The sequence below is a fragment of the Somniosus microcephalus genome, chromosome 5, assembly GCF_052327205.1.
Source record: "Somniosus microcephalus isolate GS21.2 chromosome 5, FLI_Smic_1.0, whole genome shotgun sequence".
NCBI lineage: Eukaryota > Metazoa > Chordata > Chondrichthyes > Squaliformes > Somniosidae > Somniosus > Somniosus microcephalus.
Window position 1 is genome coordinate 6,103,711 of NC_140991.1, and position 18,789 is coordinate 6,122,499.

At 62.0% G+C, this 18,789-nt stretch overlaps 1 protein-coding gene across 1 annotated transcript in view; it reads left to right on the forward strand.

The window, feature by feature from the left end:
- The first annotated feature begins 3,520 nt into the window (after positions 1–3,520).
- Positions 3,521–18,789, forward strand: part of LOC147116841 (IQ motif and ankyrin repeat domain-containing protein 1-like) — a 198,029-nt gene continuing 182,760 nt past the window's right edge. Inside the window, exon 1 of the mRNA XM_085987175.1 lies at positions 3,521–3,541. Within this exon, the coding sequence (XP_085843301.1) occupies positions 3,521–3,541 (21 nt within the window). The remainder of the gene's footprint in view (positions 3,542–18,789) is intronic.

Consider the following 18,789-nt stretch of genomic DNA (forward strand, 5'->3'; position numbering starts at 1 on the left):
GATCAGCGCTAACCGTCATGAATCGACGAGACTACGAGCGGCTATTCTCACACATACCCTTGAGAGAGACATCCATCGTCTTGACGACATATACGGGGCAAAAAGTATACCCCAGAGGAAAAATAAGGGTGCCTGTCGAATACAACGGCAAGAAAATACGGAAATTCTATCTCTACATACTGCCAAATGGTGGACCACCGTTATTGGGACGTGAATGGATCAGGAAGATAGACTTAGATTGGCACTCCATTCGTGCAATGACGGTGGACAGTAAAAAAGATGAAGACATCACTCCTGGACGATTGTCAACAATCTTAGCTAACGCCAAAGAGGTATTTCAACAAGAACTGGGCACGCTTAAAGGCGTAACCGCCTCGATAAAAATAGAAGAGAATGCAGTTCCCAAGTTTTTCAAAGCAAGACCGGTACCATATGCAATTCGCCCAGCCGTCGAGGCAGAGCTGGAGAATCTGGAGAAGGCAGGCGTGTTGTCTAAGGTCGACTGGAGCGAGTGGGCGACACCCATCGTTCCTGTCATGAAGAAAACGTTAAGCAATAAGGTTTGGAGTTCGACCTCCGAGTGAGCGTAGACGCAAGCGTCGTCTACATACTGTAATTCGACGACAGAGGATGAGACCAGATATACAGGTAGGGGCAACACTGGCTGCACACAGACACTGACCGCACACAGACTCTGGCCGCACTCGGACACTGGCCGCACTCGGACACTGACCGCGCTCACTGACCGCACTCAGACACTGACCGCACTCAGACACTGACCGCACACACTGACCGCACTCAGACACTGGCTGCACACACTGACCGCACTCAAACACTGATCGCACTCACTGACCGCACTCAGACACTGACCGCACTCACTGACCGCACTCAGACACTGACCGCACACAGACACTGACCGCACACACTGACCGCACTCAGACACTGACCGCACTCACTGACCGCACTCAGACACTGACCGCACTCACTGACCGCACTCAATCACTGATCGCACTCACTGACCGCACTCAGACACTGACCGCACACAGACACTAACCACACTCAGACACTGACCGCACTCACTGACCGCACTCAGACACTGACCGCACACAGACACTGACCGCACACACTGACCGCACTCAGACACTGACCGCACTCACTGACCGCACTCAGACACTGACCGCACTCAGACACTGACCGCACTCAGACACTGACCACATTCAGACACTGACCGCACTCAGACACTAACCGCACTCACTGACCGCACTCACTGACCGCACTCAGACACTGACCGCACTCAGACACTGACCGCACACAGACACTGACCGCACTCAGACACTGACCGCACTCAGACACTGACCGCACTCAGACACTGACCGCACTCACTGACCGCACTCAGACACTGACCGCACTCAGACACTGACCGCACTCAGACACTGACCGCACTCAGACACTGACCGCATTCAGACACTGACCGCACTCAGACACTGACCGCACACAGACACTGACCGCACACAGACACTGACCGCACTCAGACACTGACCGCACTCAGACACTGACCGCACACAGACACTGACCGCACACAGACACTGACCGCACTCAGACACTGACCGCACTCAGACACTGACCGCACTCAGACACTGACCGCACTCACTGACCGCACTCACTGACCGCACTCAGACACTGACCGCACTCAGACACTGACCGCACTCAGACACTGACCGCATTCAGACACTGACCGCACTCAGACACTGACCGCACTCACTGACCGCACTCACTGACCGCACTCACTGACCGCACTCAGACACTGACCACATTCAGACACTGACCGCACTCAGACACTGACCGCACTCACTGACCGCACTCACTGACCGCACTCAGACACTGACCGCACTCACTGACCGCACTCACTGACCGCACTCACTGACCGCACTCAGACACTGACCACATTCAGACACTGACCGCACTCAGACACTGACTGCACTCACTGACCGCACTCACTGACCGCACTCAGACACTGACCACATTCAGACACTGACCGCACTCAGACACTGACCGCACTCACTGACCGCACTCACTGACCGCACTCAGACACTGACTGAGTAGTAAAACGTCCCAAGGAGCTTCACAGGAGTGTTAACAAACAAAATCTGACACCGATCCACATAAGGAGATATTTGGCCAGAAGACCAAAAGCTTGTTCATAGAGGTCGGTTTTAAGGAGCGTCTAAAAGGAGGAGAGAGAGGTAGAGAGACGGAGAGGTTTAGGGAGGCAATTCCAGAGCTGAGGTCCCAGGCAGCTGAAGGCACGGCCAACAATGGTGGAGTGATTAAAATCAGGGATCCTCAAGAGTCCAGAATTAGAGTAGCTCAGAGATCTCGGAGGGTTGTGGGGTTGGAGGACGTTACAGAGAGAGGGAGGGGCGAGGCCATGGAGGGATTTGAAAACAAGAATGAGAATTTTAAAATCGAGGCGATGCTTAACCGGGAGTCAAGACTGAGGGAGTGCTGCATTATCAGATCTCCTTCCTTCACATGTACCTCAAACTGAGGTTGCATCACGTCGATGTTAACTAGCTGTAATGGGAAGAAAGTAGATTGGTATTCTGGCAGGATGAGATCAAATGGGCGGTCCACCGCACTTCAGTCAGGCGTGACTTATGGTCTTTCTCTCCTATTTGACTGATGTTGGAACTGCGTGAGATCTCTGGGCTAAAAATTCAGTTAGGGGCGCCCAGCTCGCCTGGGCGCCGGAATTACCGCGGCGCGCGGAGCCACTTGCGCCATCGGGATATTCAGTTTCAGCGCCCCAAATGGAAGCCGGCCGCTAAACAAGGGTTTCGGCGCCCCGCTTGGGGCGCTGAAACTGAATATCGGCGCGCTAAGGGCCGCAGCGCCACCCGCTGCGGCACGGCACGCTGCGGTACTGCAGGCCTTCCTCTCATTGTTAAGGGGGAGGTGCCTGCAACAGCGCGATCCCCGCTCGCGAGTGCCGGCAAATGAGCCCGGCACCAAGGAGAAGTGCCGGGCTCTCGGGAAACAGCCGGCAATGCTGCGGGGGGGGGGGTGTAGGAGGCCGGGGACGGAGGTGCGGGCAGGCGGCCGCCGAAAAACCGGCCGGCCGCACCTCCACCTGAACTCGCCCCACTACCGCCACAGGTAGGCCCCTGTGTACCGGTCGCTGTTTGCGGCCGGCGCGGAAGAGGCGGCTGCGACCTAATATGGCACTCGGGGCGGTAGCGGGGCGCTGCGCACACCGATGATGTCATCGGTGGCGGCGCAGCGCTACAGGCTAACGCCGCCATTAGCGCCCCGCTAAATATCGCGGTGGTTGTGGCCAGTGGCACTAAAGCCTCTGAGTGGCCTCTTTGGGCGCAAACTGGTGGCGCAAGCAACTGAATTTCTAGGCCTCTGTCTTTTCCCAGGGAGGTCCGCCGTCATCATCCAGTGTGCTTGCCGTCAGTATCTTGCACGCCAGGAACGGACCAAACGTCTGAAGGAGAAGGAGGACTTTGAGGAATTAATGGAGATGCTTCAGAGAGAGGTGGGAGCTTTGGAGACCCACAATAGCACAAGACATCGACCACTCAGACAGCCCCTTCCACAAACTCTCCCCTATCAGGGACCCTACCCACCCACATCGCTTCTGATATATCTGACCCAGCCTCAGGACATCCCAAAGCATTTTACAGTCAATGAAGTACTTTTTGAAGTGTAGTCACTGTTGTAAATACTGCCTCTGTTGTAAAAACGGGGCCTCGGTTTAACGTCTCATCCAAAAGACGGCACTTCCAGACAGTGTAACACTCCCTCAGTACTGGCCCTCCTACAGTGCAGCGCTCCCTCAGTACTGATCCTCCAACAGTGCAGCACTCCCTCAGTTATGCCACTCCGACAGTGCAGCGCTCCCTCAGTACTGCCCCTCCGACAGTGCAGCACTCCCTCAGTACTGCCCCTCTGACAGTGCAGCGCTCCCTCAGTACTGCCCCTCCGACTGTGCAGCGCTCCCTCAGTACTGCCCCTCCGACAGTGCAGCGCTCCCTCAGTACTGCCCCTCCGACAGTGCAGCGCTCCCTCAGTACTGCCCGTCCGACAGTGCAGCGCTCCCTCAGTACTGCCCCTCCGACAGTGCAGCGCTCTCTCAGTACTGCCCCTCCGACAGTGCAGTGCTCCCTCAGTACTGCTCCTCCAACAGTGCAGCGCTCTCTCAGTACTGCCCCTCTGACAGTGCAGCTCTCCCTCAGTACTGCCCCTCTGACAGTGCAGCAGTCCTTCAGTACTGCCCCTCCGACAGTGCAGCACTCCCTCAGTAGCGCCCCTCCGACAGTGCAGCACTCCCTCAGTAGTGCCCCTCAGACAGTGCAGCGCTCCCTCAGTACTGCCCCTCCGACAGTGCAGCACTCCCTCAGTACTGATCCTCCAACAGTGCAGCACTCCCTCAGTTATGCCACTCCGACAGTGCAGCGCTCCCTCAGTACTGCCCCTCCGACAGTGCAGCACTCCCTCAGTACTGCCCCTCTGACAGTGCAGCGCTCCCTCAGTACTGCCCCTCCGACTGTGCAGCGCTCCCTCAGTACTGCCCCTCCGACAGTGCAGCGCTCCCTCAGTACTGCCCCTCCGACAGTGCAGCGCTCCCTCAGTACTGCCCGTCCGACAGTGCAGCGCTCCCTCAGTACTGCCCCTCCGACAGTGCAGCGCTCTCTCAGTACTGCCCCTCCGACAGTGCAGTGCTCCCTCAGTACTGCTCCTCCAACAGTGCAGCGCTCTCTCAGTACTGCCCCTCTGACAGTGCAGCTCTCCCTCAGTACTGCCCCTCTGACAGTGCAGCAGTCCTTCAGTACTGCCCCTCCGACAGTGCAGCACTCCCTCAGTAGCGCCCCTCCGACAGTGCAGCACTCCCTCAGTAGTGCCCCTCAGACAGTGCAGCGCTCCCTCAGTACTGCCCCTCCGACAGTGCAGCACTCCCTCAGTACTGCCCCTCCGACAGTGCAGCGCTCCCTCAGTACTGCCCCTCTGACAGTGTGGCGCTCTCTCGGTACTGCCCCTCCGACAGTGCGGCACTCCCTCAGTACTGACCTTCCGATAGTGCAGCACTCCCTCAGTACTGCCCCTCTGACAGTGCAGCGCTCCCTCAGTACTGCCCCTCCGACTGTGCAGCTCTCCCTCAGTACTGCCCCTCCGACAGTGCAGCGCTCCCTCAGTACTGCCGCTCCGACAGTGCAGCGCTCCCTCAGTACTGCCCCTCCGACAGTGCAGCGCTCTCCCAGTACTGCCCCCCTGACAGTGCAGCGCTCCCTCAGTACTGCCCCTCCGACAGTGCAGCGCTCCCTCAGTACTGCCCCTCCGACAGTGCAGCGCTCCATCAGTACTGTCCCTCCGACAGTGCAGCTCTCCCTCAGTACTGCCCCTCTGACAGTGCAGCGCTCCCTCAGTCCTGCCCCTCTGACAGTGCAGCACTCCGTCAGTAGTGCCCCTCCGACACTGCAGCACTCCCTCAGTACTGCCCCTCTGACAGTGCAGCGCTGCCTCAGTACTGCCCCTCCGACAGTCCGGCGCTCCCTCAGTACTGAAACTCCAACAATGCCACACTCCCTCAGTACTGCCCCTCCGACAATGCGGAGCTCCCTCGGTACTGCCCCTCCGACAGTGCAGCGCTCCCTCAATACTGCCCCTCCGAAAGTGCAGTGCGCCCTCAGTACTGCCCTTCCGAGAGTGCAGCGCTCCCTCAGTACAGCCCCTCTGACAGTGCAGCACTCCTTCAGTACTGCCCCTCCGACAGTGCAGCACTCCCTCAGTAGCGCCCCTCCGACAGTGCAGCACTCCCTCAGTACTGCCCCTCTGACAGTGCAGCACTCCCTCAGTAGTGCCCCTCCGACAGTGCAGCGCTCCCTCAGTACTGCCCCTCCGACAGTGCAGCCCTCCCTCAGTACTGCCCCTCTGACAGTGCAGCGCTCCCTCAGTACTGCCCCTCCGACAGTGCAGCGCTCCCTCAGTACTGCCCCTGCGACAGTGCAGCGCTCCCTCAGTACTGCCCCTCCGACAGTGCAGCGCTCCCTCAGTACTGCCCCTCCGACAGTGCAGCGCTCCATCAGTACTGCCCCTCCGACAGTGCAGCGCTCCCTCAGTACTGCCCCTCCGACAGTGCAGCGCTCCATCAGTACTGTCCCTCCGACAGTGCAGCGCTCCCTCAGTACTGCCCGTCCGACAGTGCAGCGCTCCCTCAGTACTGCCCCTCCGACAGTGCAGCGCTCCCTCAGTACTGCCCCTCTGACAGTGCAGCACTCCTTCAGTACTGCCCCTCCGACAGTGCAGCACTCCCTCAGTAGCGCCCCTCCGACAGTGCAGCACTCCCTCAGTACTGCCCCTCTGACAGTGCAGCACTCCCTCAGTAGTGCCCCTCCGGCAGTGCAGCGCTCCCTCAGTACTGCCCCTCCAACAGTGCAGCACTCCCTCAGTACTGCCCCTCTGACAGTGCAGCGCTCCCTCAGTACTGCCCCTCCTACAGTGCAGCGCTCCCTCAGTACTGCCCCTCCGACAGTGCAGCGCTCCCTCAGTACTGCCCCTCCAACAGTGCAGCGCTCCCTCAGTACTGCCCCTCCGACAGGGCAGCGCTCCCTCAGTACTGCCCCTCCGACAGTGCAGCGCTCCATCAGTACTGTCCCTCCGACAGTGCAGCGCTCCCTCAGTACTACCCGTCCGACAGTGCAGCGCTCCCTCAGTACTGCCCCTCCGACAGTGCAGCGCTCTCTCAGTACTGCCCCTCCGACAGTGCAGCGCTCCCTCAGTACTGCCCCTCCGACAGTGCAGCGCTCCCTCAGTACTGCCCCTCCGACAGTGCAGCGCTCCATCAGTAATGTCCCTCCGACAGTGCAGCTCTCCCTCAGTACTGCCCCTCTGACAGTGCAGCGCTCCCTCAGTCCTGCCCCTCTGACAGTGCAGCACTCCATCAGTAGTGCCCCTCCGACACTGCAGCACTCCCTCAGTACTGCCCCTCTGACAGTGCAGCGCTGCCTCAGTACTGCCCCTCCGACAGTCCGGCGCTCCCTCAGTACTGAAACTCCAACAATGCCACACTCCCTCAGTACTGCCCCTCCGACAATGTGGAGCTCCCTCGGTACTGCCCCTCCGACAGTGCAGCGCTCCCTCAATACTGCCCCTCCGAAAGTGCAGTGCGCACTCAGTACTGCCCTTCTGAGAGTGCAGCGCTCCCTCAGTACTGCCCCTCTGACAGTGCAGCACTCCTTCAGTACTGCCCCTCCGACAGTGCAGCACTCCCTCAGTAGCGCCCCTCCGACAGTGCAGCACTCCCTCAGTACTGCCCCTCTGACAGTGCAGCACTCCCTCAGTAGTGCCCCTCCGACAGTGCAGCGCCCCATCAGTAGTGCCCCTCCGACAGTGCAGCGCTCCCTCAGTACTGCCCCTCCGACAGTGCAGTGCTCCCTCAGTACTGCCCCTCCGACAGTGCAGCGCTCCCTCAGTACTGCCCCTCCAACAGTGCAGCGCTCCCTCAGTACTGCCCCTCCGACAGTGCAGCGCTCCCTCAGTACTGCCCCTCCGACAGTGCAGCGCTCCATCAGTACTGTCCCTCCGACAGTGCAGCGCTCCCTCAGTACTGCCCGTTCGACAGTGCAGCGCTCCCTCAGTACTGCCCCTCCGACAGTGCAGCGCTCCCTCAGTACTGCCCCTCTGACAGTGCAGCACTCCTTCAGTACTGCCCCTCCGACAGTGCAGCACTCCCTCAGTAGCGCCCCTCCGACAGTGCAGCGCTCCCTCAGTACTGCCCCTCCGACAGTGCAGCACTCCCTCAGTACTGCCCCTCTGACAGTGCAGCGCTCCCTCAGTACTGCCCCTCCGACAGTGCAGCGCTCCCTCAGTACTGCCCCTCCGACAGTGCAGCGCTCCCTCAGTACTGCCCCTCCGACAGTGCAGCTCTCCCTCAGTACTGCCCCTCCGACAGTGCAGCACTCGCTCAGTACTGCCCCTCCGACAGTGCAGCGCTCCCTCAGTACTGCCCCTCTGACAGTGTGGCGCTCTCTCGGTACTGCCCCTCCGACAGTGCGGCACTCCCTCAGTACTGACCTTCCGATAGTGCAGCACTCCCTCAGTACTGCCCCTCTGACAGTGCAGCGCTCCCTCAGTACTGCCCCTCCGACAGTGCAGCACACCCTCAGTACTGCCCCTCTGACAGTGCAGCACTCCTTCAGTACTGCCCCTCCGACATTGCAGCACTCCCTCAGTACTGCCCCTCCGACAGTGCAGCGCTCTCTCAGTACTGCCCCTCTGACAGTGCAGCTCTCCCTCAGTACTGCCCCTCTGACAGTGCAGCACTCCTTCAGTACTGCCCCTCCGACAGTGCAGCACTCCCTCAGTAGCGCCCCTCCGACAGTGCAGCACTCCCTCAGTAGTGCCCCTCAGACAGTGCAGCGCTCCCTCAGTACTGCCCCTCCGACAGTGCAGCACTCCCTCAGTACTGCCCCTCCGACAGTGCAGCGCTCCCTCAGTACTGCCCCTCTGACAGTGTGGCGCTCTCTCGGTACTGCCCCTCCGACAGTGCGGCACTCCCTCAGTACTGACCTTCCGATAGTGCACCACTCCCTCAGTACTGCCCCTCTGACAGTGCAGCGCTCCCTCAGTACTGCCCCTCCGACTGTGCAGCGCTCCCTCAGTACTGCCCCTCCGACAGTGCAGCGCTCCCTCAGTACTGCCGCTCCGACAGTACAGCGCTCCCTCAGTACTGCCCCTCTGACAGTGCAGCGCTCTCCCAGTACTGCCCCCCTGACAGTGCAGCGCTCCCTCAGTACTGCCCCTCCGACAGTGCAGCGCTCCCTCAGTACTGCCCCTCCGACAGTGCAGCGCTCCATCAGTACTGTCCCTCCGACAGTGCAGCTCTCCCTCAGTACTGCACCTCTGACAGTGCAGCGCTCCCTCAGTCCTGCCCCTCTGACAGTGCAGCACTCCGTCAGTAGTGCCCCTCCGACACTGCAGCACTCCCTCAGTACTGCCCCTCTGACAGTGCAGCGCTGCCTCAGTACTGCCCCTCCGACAGTCCGGCGCTCCCTCAGTACTGAAACTCCAACAATGCCACACTCCCTCAGCACTGCCCCTCCGACAATGCGGAGCTCCCTCGGTATTGCCCCTCCGACAGTGCAGCGCTCCCTCAATACTGCCCCTCCGAAAGTGCAGTGCGCCCTCAGTACTGCCCTTCCGAGAGTGCAGCGCTCCCTCAGTACTGCCCCTCTGACAGTGCAGCACTCCTTCAGTACTGCCCCTCCGACAGTGCAGCACTCCCTCAGTAGCGCCCCTCCGACAGTGCAGCACTCCCTCAGTACTGCCCCTCTGACAGTGCAGCACTCCCTCAGTAGTGCCCCTCCGACAGTGCAGCGCTCCCTCAGTACTGCCCCTCCGACAGTGCAGCACTCCCTCAGTACTGCCCCTCTGACAGTGCAGCGCTCCCTCAGTACTGCCCCTCCGACAGTGCAGCGCTCCCTCAGTACTGCCCCTCCGACAGTGCAGCGCTCCTTCAGTACTGCCCCTCCGACAGTGCAGCGCTGCCTCAGTTCTGCCCCTCCGACAGTGCAGCGCTCCCTCAGTACTGCCCCTCCGACAGTGCAGCGCTCCCTCAGTGCTGCCCCTCCGACAGTGCAGCGCTCCCTCAGTACTGCCCCTCCGACAGTGCAGCGCTCCCTCAGTACTGCCCCTCCGACAGTGCAGCGCTCCATCAGTACTGTCCCTCCGACAGTGCAGCGCTCCCTCAGTACTGCCCGTCCGACAGTGCAGCGCTCCCTCAGTACTGCCCCTCCGACAGTGCAGCGCTCCCTCAGTACTGCCCCTCCGACAGTGCAGCGCTCCCTCAGTACTGCCCCTCCGACAGTGCAGCGCTCCATCAGTACTGTCCCTCCGACAGTGCAGCGCTCCCTCAGTACTGCCCGTTCGACAGTGCAGCGCTCCCTCAGTACTGCCCCTCCGACAGTGCAGCGCTCCCTCAGTACTGCCCCTCTGAAAGTGCAGGACTCCTTCAGTACTGCCCCTCCGACAGTGCAGCACTCCCTCAGTAGCGCCCCTCCGACAGTGCAGCGCTCCCTCAGTACTGCCCCTCCGACAGTGCAGCACTCCCTCAGTACTGCCCCTCTGACAGTGCAGCGCTCCCTCAGTACTGCCCCTCCGACAGTGCAGCGCTCCCTCAGTACTGCCCCTCCGACAGTGCAGCGCTCCCTCAGTACTGCCCCTCCGACAGTGCAGCTCTCCCTCAGTACTGCCCCTCCGACAGTGCAGCACTCGCTCAGCACTGCCCCTCCGACAGTGCAGCGCTCCCTCAGTACTGCCCCTCTGACAGTGTGGCGCTCTCTCGGTACTGCCCCTCCGACAGTGCGGCACTCCCTCAGTACTGACCTTCCGATAGTGCAGCACTCCCTCAGTACTGCCCCTCTGACAGTGCAGCGCTCCCTCAGTACTGCCCCTCCGACAGTGCAGCACTCCCTCAGTACTGCCCCTCTGACAGTGCAGCACTCCTTCAGTACTGCCCCTGGGACATTGCAGCACTCCCTCAGTACTGCCCCTCCGACAGTGCAGCGCTCTCTCAGTACTGCCCCTCTGACAGTGCAGCTCCCCCTCAGTACTGCCCCACTGACAGTGCAGCACTCCTTCAGTACTGCCCCTCCGACAGTGCAGCACTCCCTCAGTAGCGCCCCTCCGACAGTGCAGCACTCCCTCAGTAGTGCCCCTCAGACAGTGCAGCGCTCCCTCAGTACTGCCCCTCCGACAGTGCAGCACTCCCTCAGTACTGCCCCTCCGACAGTGCAGCGCTCCCTCAGTACTGCCCCTCTGACAGTGTGGCGCTCTCTCGGTACTGCCCCTCCGACAGTGCGGCACTCCCTCAGTACTGACCTTCCGATAGTGCACCACTCCCTCAGTACTGCCCCGCTGACAGTGCAGCGCTCCCTCAGTACTGCCCATCCGACTGTGCAGCGCTCCCTCAGTACTGCCCCTCCGACAGTGCAGCGCTCCCTCAGTACTGCCGCTCCGACAGTACAGCGCTCCCTCAGTACTGCCCCTCTGACAGTGCAGCGCTCTCCCAGTACTGCCCCCCTGACAGTGCAGCGCTCCCTCAGTACAGCCCCTCCGACAGTGCAGCGCTCCCTCAGTACTGCCCCTCCGACAGTGCAGCGCTCCATCAGTACTGTCCCTCCGACAGTGCAGCTCTCCCTCAGTACTGCACCTCTGACAGTGCAGCGCTCCCTCAGTCCTGCCCCTCTGACAGTGCAGCACTCCGTCAGTAGTGCCCCTCCGACACTGCAGCACTCCCTCAGTACTGCCCCTCTGACAGTGCAGCGCTGCCTCAGTACTGCCCCTCCGACAGTCCGGCGCTCCCTCAGTACTGAAACTCCAACAATGCCACACTCCCTCAGCACTGCCCCTCCGACAATGCGGAGCTCCCTCGGTATTGCCCCTCCGACAGTGCAGCGCTCCCTCAATACTGCCCCTCCGAAAGTGCAGTGCGCCCTCAGTACTGCCCTTCCGAGAGTGCAGCGCTCCCTCAGTACTGCCCCTCCGACAGTGCAGCGCTCCCTCAGTACTGCCCCTGCGACAGTGCAGCGCTCCCTCAGTACTGCCCCTCCGACAGTGCAGCGCTCCCTCAGTACTGCCCCTCCGACAGTGCAGCGCTCCATCAGTACTGCCCCTCCGACAGTGCAGCGCTCCCTCAGTACTGCCCCTCCGACAGTGCAGCGCTCCATCAGTACTGTCCCTCCGACAGTGCAGCGCTCCCTCAGTACTGCCCGTCCGACAGTGCAGCGCTCCCTCAGTACTGCCCCTCCGACAGTGCAGCGCTCCCTCAGTACTGCCCCTCTGACAGTGCAGCACTCCTTCTGTACTGCCCCTCCGACAGTGCAGCACTCCCTCAGTAGCGCCCCTCCGACAGTGCAGCACTCCCTCAGTACTGCCCCTCTGACAGTGCAGCACTCCCTCAGTAGTGCCCCTCCGGCAGTGCAGCGCTCCCTCAGTACTGCCCCTCCAACAGTGCAGCACTCCCTCAGTACTGCCCCTCTGACAGTGCAGCGCTCCCTCAGTACTGCCCCTCCGACAGTGCAGCGCTCCCTCAGTACTGCCCCTCCGACAGTGCAGCGCTCCCTCAGTACTGCCCCTCCAACAGTGCAGCGCTCCCTCAGTACTGCCCCTCCGACAGGGCAGCGCTCCCTCAGTACTGCCCCTCCGACAGTGCAGCGCTCCATCAGTACTGTCCCTCCGACAGTGCAGCGCTCCCTCAGTACTACCCGTCCGACAGTGCAGCGCTCCCTCAGTACTGCCCCTCCGACAGTGCAGCGCTCCCTCAGTACTGCCCCTCCGACAGTGCAGCGCTCCCTCAGTACTGCCCCTCCGACAGTGCAGCGCTCCATCAGTAATGTCCCTCCGACAGTGCAGCTCTCCCTCAGTACTGCCCCTCTGACAGTGCAGCGCTCCCTCAGTCCTGCCCCTCTGACAGTGCAGCACTCCATCAGTAGTGCCCCTCCGACACTGCAGCACTCCCTCAGTACTGCCCCTCTGACAGTGCAGTGCTGCCTCAGTACTGCCCCTCCGACAGTCCGGCGCTCCCTCAGTACTGAAACTCCAACAATGCCACACTCCCTCAGTACTGCCCCTCCGACAATGTGGAGCTCCCTCGGTACTGCCCCTCCGACAGTGCAGCGCTCCCTCAATACTGCCCCTCCGAAAGTGCAGTGCGCCCTCAGTTCTGCCCTTCTGAGAGTGCAGCGCTCCCTCAGTACTGCCCCTCTGACAGTGCAGCACTCCTTCAGTACTGCCCCTCCGACAGTGCAGCACTCCCTCAGTAGCGCCCCTCCGACAGTGCAGCACTCCCTCAGTACTGCCCCTCTGACAGTGCAGCACTCCCTCAGTAGTGCCCCTCCGACAGTGCAGCGCCCCATCAGTAGTGCCCCTCCGACAGTGCAGCGCTCCCTCAGTACTGCCCCTCCGACAGTGCAGTGCTCCCTCAGTACTGCCCCTCCGACAGTGCAGCGCTCCCTCAGTACTGCCCCTCCGACAGTGCAGCGCTCCCTCAGTACTGCCCCTCCGACAGTGCAGCGCTCCCTCAGTACTGCCCCTCCGACAGTGCAGCGCTCCATCAGTACTGTCCCTCCGACAGTGCAGCGCTCCATCAGTACTGCCCGTTCGACAGTGCAGCGCTCCCTCAGTACTGCCCCTCCGACAGTGCAGCGCTCCCTCAGTACTGCCCCTCTGACAGTGCAGCACTCCTTCAGTACTGCCCCTCCGACAGTGCAGCACTCCCTCAGTAGCGCCCCTCCGACAGTGCAGCGCTCCCTCAGTACTGCCCCTCCGACAGTGCAGCGCTCCCTCAGTACTGCCCCTCTGACAGTGCAGCGCTCCCTCAGTACTGCCCCTCCGACAGTGCAGCGCTCCCTCAGTACTGCCCCTCCGACAGTGCAGCGCTCCCTCAGTACTGCCCCTCCGACAGTGCAGCTCTCCCTCAGTACTGCCCCTCCGACAGTGCAGCACTCGCTCAGTACTGCCCCTCCGACAGTGCAGCGCTCCCTCAGTACTGCCCCTCTGACAGTGTGGCGCTCTCTCGGTACTGCCCCTCCGACAGTGCGGCACTCCCTCAGTACTGACCTTCCGATAGTGCAGCACTCCCTCAGTACTGCCCCTCTGACAGTGCAGCGCTCCCTCAGTACTGCCCCTCCGACAGTGCAGCACTCCCTCAGTACTGCCCCTCTGACAGTGCAGCACTCCTTCAGTACTGCCCCTGCGACATTCCAGCACTCCCTCAGTACTGCCCCTCCGACAGTGCAGCGCTCTCTCAGTACTGCCCCTCTGACAGTGCAGCTCTCCCTCAGTACTGCCCCTCTGACAGTGCAGCACTCCTTCAGTACTGCCCCTCCGACAGTGCAGCACTCCCTCAGTAGCGCCCCTCCGACAGTGCAGCACTCCCTCAGTAGTGCCCCTCAGACAGTGCAGCGCTCCCTCAGTACTGCCCCTCCGACAGTGCAGCACTCCCTCAGTACTGCCCCTCCGACAGTGCAGCGCTCCCTCAGTACTGCCCCTCTGACAGTGTGGCGCTCTCTCGGTACTGCCCCTCCGACAGTGCGGCACTCCCTCAGTACTGACCTTCCGATAGTGCACCACTCCCTCAGTACTGCCCCTCTGACAGTGCAGCGCTCCCTCAGTACTGCCCCTCCGACTGTGCAGCGCTCCCTCAGTACTGCCCCTCCGACAGTGCAGCGCTCCCTCAGTACTGCCGCTCCGACAGTACAGCGCTCCCTCAGTACTGCCCCTCTGACAGTGCAGCGCTCTCCCAGTACTGCCCCCCTGACAGTGCAGCGCTCCCTCAGTACTGCCCCTCCGACAGTGCAGCGCTCCCTCAGTACTGCACCTCTGACAGTGCAGCGCTCCCTCAGTCCTGCCCCTCTGACAGTGCAGCACTCCGTCAGTAGTGCCCCTCCGACACTGCAGCACTCCCTCAGTACTGCCCCTCTGACAGTGCAGCGCTGCCTCAGTACTGCCCCTCCGACAGTCCGGCGCTCCCTCAGTACTGAAACTCCAACAATGCCACACTCCCTCAGCACTGCCCCTCCGACAATGCGGAGCTCCCTCGGTATTGCCCCTCCGACAGTGCAGCGCTCCCTCAATACTGCCCCTCCGAAAGTGCAGTGCGCCCTCAGTACTGCCCTTCCGAGAGTGCAGCGCTCCCTCAGTACTGCCCCTCTGACAGTGCAGCACTCCTTCAGTACTGCCCCTCCGACAGTGCAGCACTCCCTCAGTAGCGCCCCGCCGGCAGTGCAGCACTCCCTCAGTACTGCCCCTCTGACAGTGCAGCACTCCCTCAGTAGTGCCCCTCCGACAGTGCAGCGCTCCCTCAGTACTGCCCCTCCGACAGTGCAGCACTCCCTCAGTACTGCCCCTCTGACAGTGCAGCGCTCCCTCAGTACTGCCCCTCCGACAGTGCAGCGCTCCCTCAGTACTGCCCCTCCGACAGTGCAGCGCTCCTTCAGTACTGCCCCTCCGACAGTGCAGCGCTCCCTCAGTTCTGCCCCTCCGACAGTGCAGCGCTCCCTCAGTACTGCCCCTCCGACAGTGCAGCGCTCCCTCAGTGCTGCCCCTCCGACAGTGCAGCGCTCCCTCAGTACTGCCCCTCCGACAGTGCAGCGCTCCCTCAGTACTGCCCCTCCGACAGTGCAGCGCTCCATCAGTACTGTCCCTCCGACAGTGCAGCGCTCCCTCAGTACTGCCCGTCCGACAGTGCAGCGCTCCCTCAGTACTGCCCCTCCGACAGTGCAGCGCTCCCTCAGTACTGCCCCTCCGACAGTGCAGCGCTCCCTCAGTACTGCCCCTCCGACAGTGCAGCGCTCCATCAGTACTGTCCCTCCGACAGTGCAGCGCTCCCTCAGTACTGCCCGTTCGACAGTGCAGCGCTCCCTCAGTACTGCCCCTCCGACAGTGCAGCGCTCCCTCAGTACTGCCCCTCTGAAAGTGCAGCACTGCTTCAGTACTGCCCCCCGACAGTGCAGCACTCCCTCAGTAGCGCCCCTCCGACAGTGCAGCGCTCCCTCAGTACTGCCCCTCCGACAGTGCAGCACTCCCTCAGTACTGCCCCTCTGACAGTGCAGCGCTCCCTCATTACTGCCCCTCCGACAGTGCAGCGCTCCCTCAGTACTGCCCCTCTGACAGTGCAGCGCTCCCTCAGTACTGCCCCTCCGACAGTGCAGCTCTCCCTCAGTACTGCCCCTCCGACAGTGCAGCACTCGCTCAGCACTGCCCCTCCGACAGTGCAGCGCTCCCTCAGTACTGCCCCTCTGACAGTGTGGCGCTCTCTCGGTACTGCCCCCCCGACAGTGCGGCACTCCCTCAGTACTGACCTTCCGATAGTGCAGCACTCCCTCAGTACTGCCCCTCTGACAGTGCAGCGCTCCCTCAGTACTGCCCCTCCGACAGTGCAGCACTCCCTCAGTACTGCCCCTCTGACAGTGCAGCACTCCTTCAGTACTGCCCCTCCGACATTGCAGCACTCCCTCAGTACTGCCCCTCCGACAGTGCAGCGCTCTCTCAGTACTGCCCCTCTGACAGTGCAGCTCTCCCTCAGTACTGCCCCTCTGACAGTGCAGCACTCCTTCAGTACTGCCCCTCCGACAGTGCAGCACTCCCTCAGTAGCGCCCCTCCGACAGTGCAGCACTCCCTCAGTAGTGCCCCTCAGACAGTGCAGCGCTCCCTCAGTACTGCCCCTCCGACAGTGCAGCACTCCCTCAGTACTGCCCCTCCGACAGTGCAGCGCTCCCTCAGTACTGCCCCTCTGACAGTGTGGCGCTCTCTCGGTACTGCCCCTCCGACAGTGCGGCACTCCCTCAGTACTGACCTTCCGATAGTGCACCACTCCCTCAGTACTGCCCCTCTGACAGTGCAGCGCTCCCTCAGTACTGCCCCTCCGACTGTGCAGCGCTCCCTCAGTACTGCCCCTCCGACAGTGCAGCGCTCCCTCAGTACTGCCGCTCCGACAGTACAGCGCTCCCTCAGTACTGCCCCTCTGACAGTGCAGCGCTCTCCCAGTACTGCCCCCCTGACAGTGCAGCGCTCCCTCAGTACTGCCCCTCCGACAGTGCAGCGCTCCCTCAGTACTGCCCCTCCGACAGTGCAGCGCTCCATCAGTACTGTCCCTCCGACAGTGCAGCTCTCCCTCAGTACTGCACCTCTGACAGTGCAGCGCTCCCTCAGTCCTGCCCCTCTGACAGTGCAGCACTCCGTCAGTAGTGCCCCTCCGACACTGCAGCACTCCCTCAGTACTGCCCCTCTGACAGTGCAGCGCTGCCTCAGTACTGCCCCTCCGACAGTCCGGCGCTCCCTCAGTACTGAAACTCCAACAATGCCACACTCCCTCAGCACTGCCCCTCCGACAATGCGGAGCTCCCTCGGTATTGCCCCTCCGACAGTGCAGCGCTCCCTCAATACTGCCCCTCCGAAAGTGCAGTGCGCCCTCAGTACTGCCCTTCCGAGAGTGCAGTGCTCCCTCAGTACTGCCCCTCTGACAGTGCAGCACTCCTTCAGTACTGCCCCTCCGACAGTGCAGCACTCCCTCAGTAGCGCCCCTCCGACAGTGCAGCACTCCCTCAGTACTGCCCCTCTAACAGTGCAGCACTCCCTCAGTAGTGCCCCTCCGACAGTGCAGCGCTCCCTCAGTACTGCCCCTCCGACAGTGCAGCACTCCCTCAGTACTGCCCCTCTGACAGTGCAGCGCTCCCTCAGTACTGCCCCTCCGACAGTGCAGCGCTCCCTCAGTACTGCCCCTCCGACAGTGCAGCGCTCCTTCAGTACTGCCCCTCCGACAGTGCAGCGCTCCCTCAGTTCTGCCCCTCCAACAGTGCAGCGCTCCCTCAGTACTGCCCCTCCGACAGTGCAGCGCTCCCTCAGTGCTGCCCCTCCGACAGTGCAGCGCTCCCTCAGTACTGCCCCTCCGACAGTGCAGCGCTCCCTCAGTACTGCCCCTCCGACAGTGCAGCGCTCCATCAGTACTGTCCCTCCGACAGTGCAGCGCTCCCTCAGTACTGCCCGTCCGACAGTGCAGCGCTCCCTCAGTACTGCCCTTCCGACAGTGCAGCGCTCCCTCAGTACTGCCCCTCCGACAGTGCAGCGCTCCCTCAGTACTGCCCCTCCGACAGTGCAGCGCTCCCTCAGTACTGCCCCTCCGACAGTGCAGCGCTCCCTCAGTACTGCCCCTCCGACAGTGCAGTACTCCCTCAGTACTGCCCCTCCGACAGTGCAGCGCTCCCTCAGTACTGCCCCTCCGACAGTGCAGCGCTCCCTCAGTACTGCCCCTCCGACAGTGCAGCGCTCCATCAGTACTGTCCCTCCGACAGTGCAGCGCTCCCTCAGTACTGCCCGTCCGACACTGCAGCGCTCCCTCAGTACTGCCCATCCGACAGTGCAGCGCTCTCTCAGTACTGCCCCTCCGACAGTGCAGCGCTCCCCCAGTCCTGCCCCTCTGACAGTGCAGCACTCCGTCAGTAGTGCCCCTCCGACACTGCAGCACTCCCTCAGTACTGCCCCTCTGACAGTGCAGCGCTGCCTCAGTACTGCCCCTCCGACAGTCCGGCGCTCCCTCAGTACTGAAACTCCAACAATGCCACACTCCCTCAGTACTGCCCCTCCGACAATGCGGAGCTCCCTCGGTACTGCCCCTCCGACAGTGCAGCGCTCCCTCAATACTGCCCCTCCGAAAGTGCAGTGCGCCCTCAGTACTGCCCTTCCGAGAGTGCAGCGCTCCCTCAGTACTGCCCCTCTGACAGTACAGCACTCCTTCAGTACTGCCCCTCCGACAGTGCAGCACTCCCTCAGTAGTGCCCCTCCGACACTGCAGCACTCCCTCAGTACTGCCCCTCTGACAGTGCAGCGCTGCCTCAGTACTGCCCCTCCGACAGTCCGGCGCTCCCTCAGTACTGAAACTCCAACAATGCCACACTCCCTCAGTACTGCCCCTCCGACAAGGCGGAGCTCCCTCGGTACTGCCCCTCCGACAGTGCAGCGCTCCCTCAATACTGCCCCTCCGAAAGTGCAGTGCGCCCTCAGTACTGCCCTTCTGAGAGTGCAGCGCTCCCTCAGTACTGCCCCTCTGACAGTGCAGCACTCCTTCAGTACTGCCCCTCCGACAGTGCAGCACTCCCTCAGTAGCGCCCCTCAGACAGTGCAGCACTCCCTCAGTACTGCCCCTCTGACAGTGCAGCTCTCCCTCAGTAGTGCCCCTCTGACAGTGCAGCGCTCCATCAGTAGTGCCCCTCCGACAGTGCAGCGCTCCC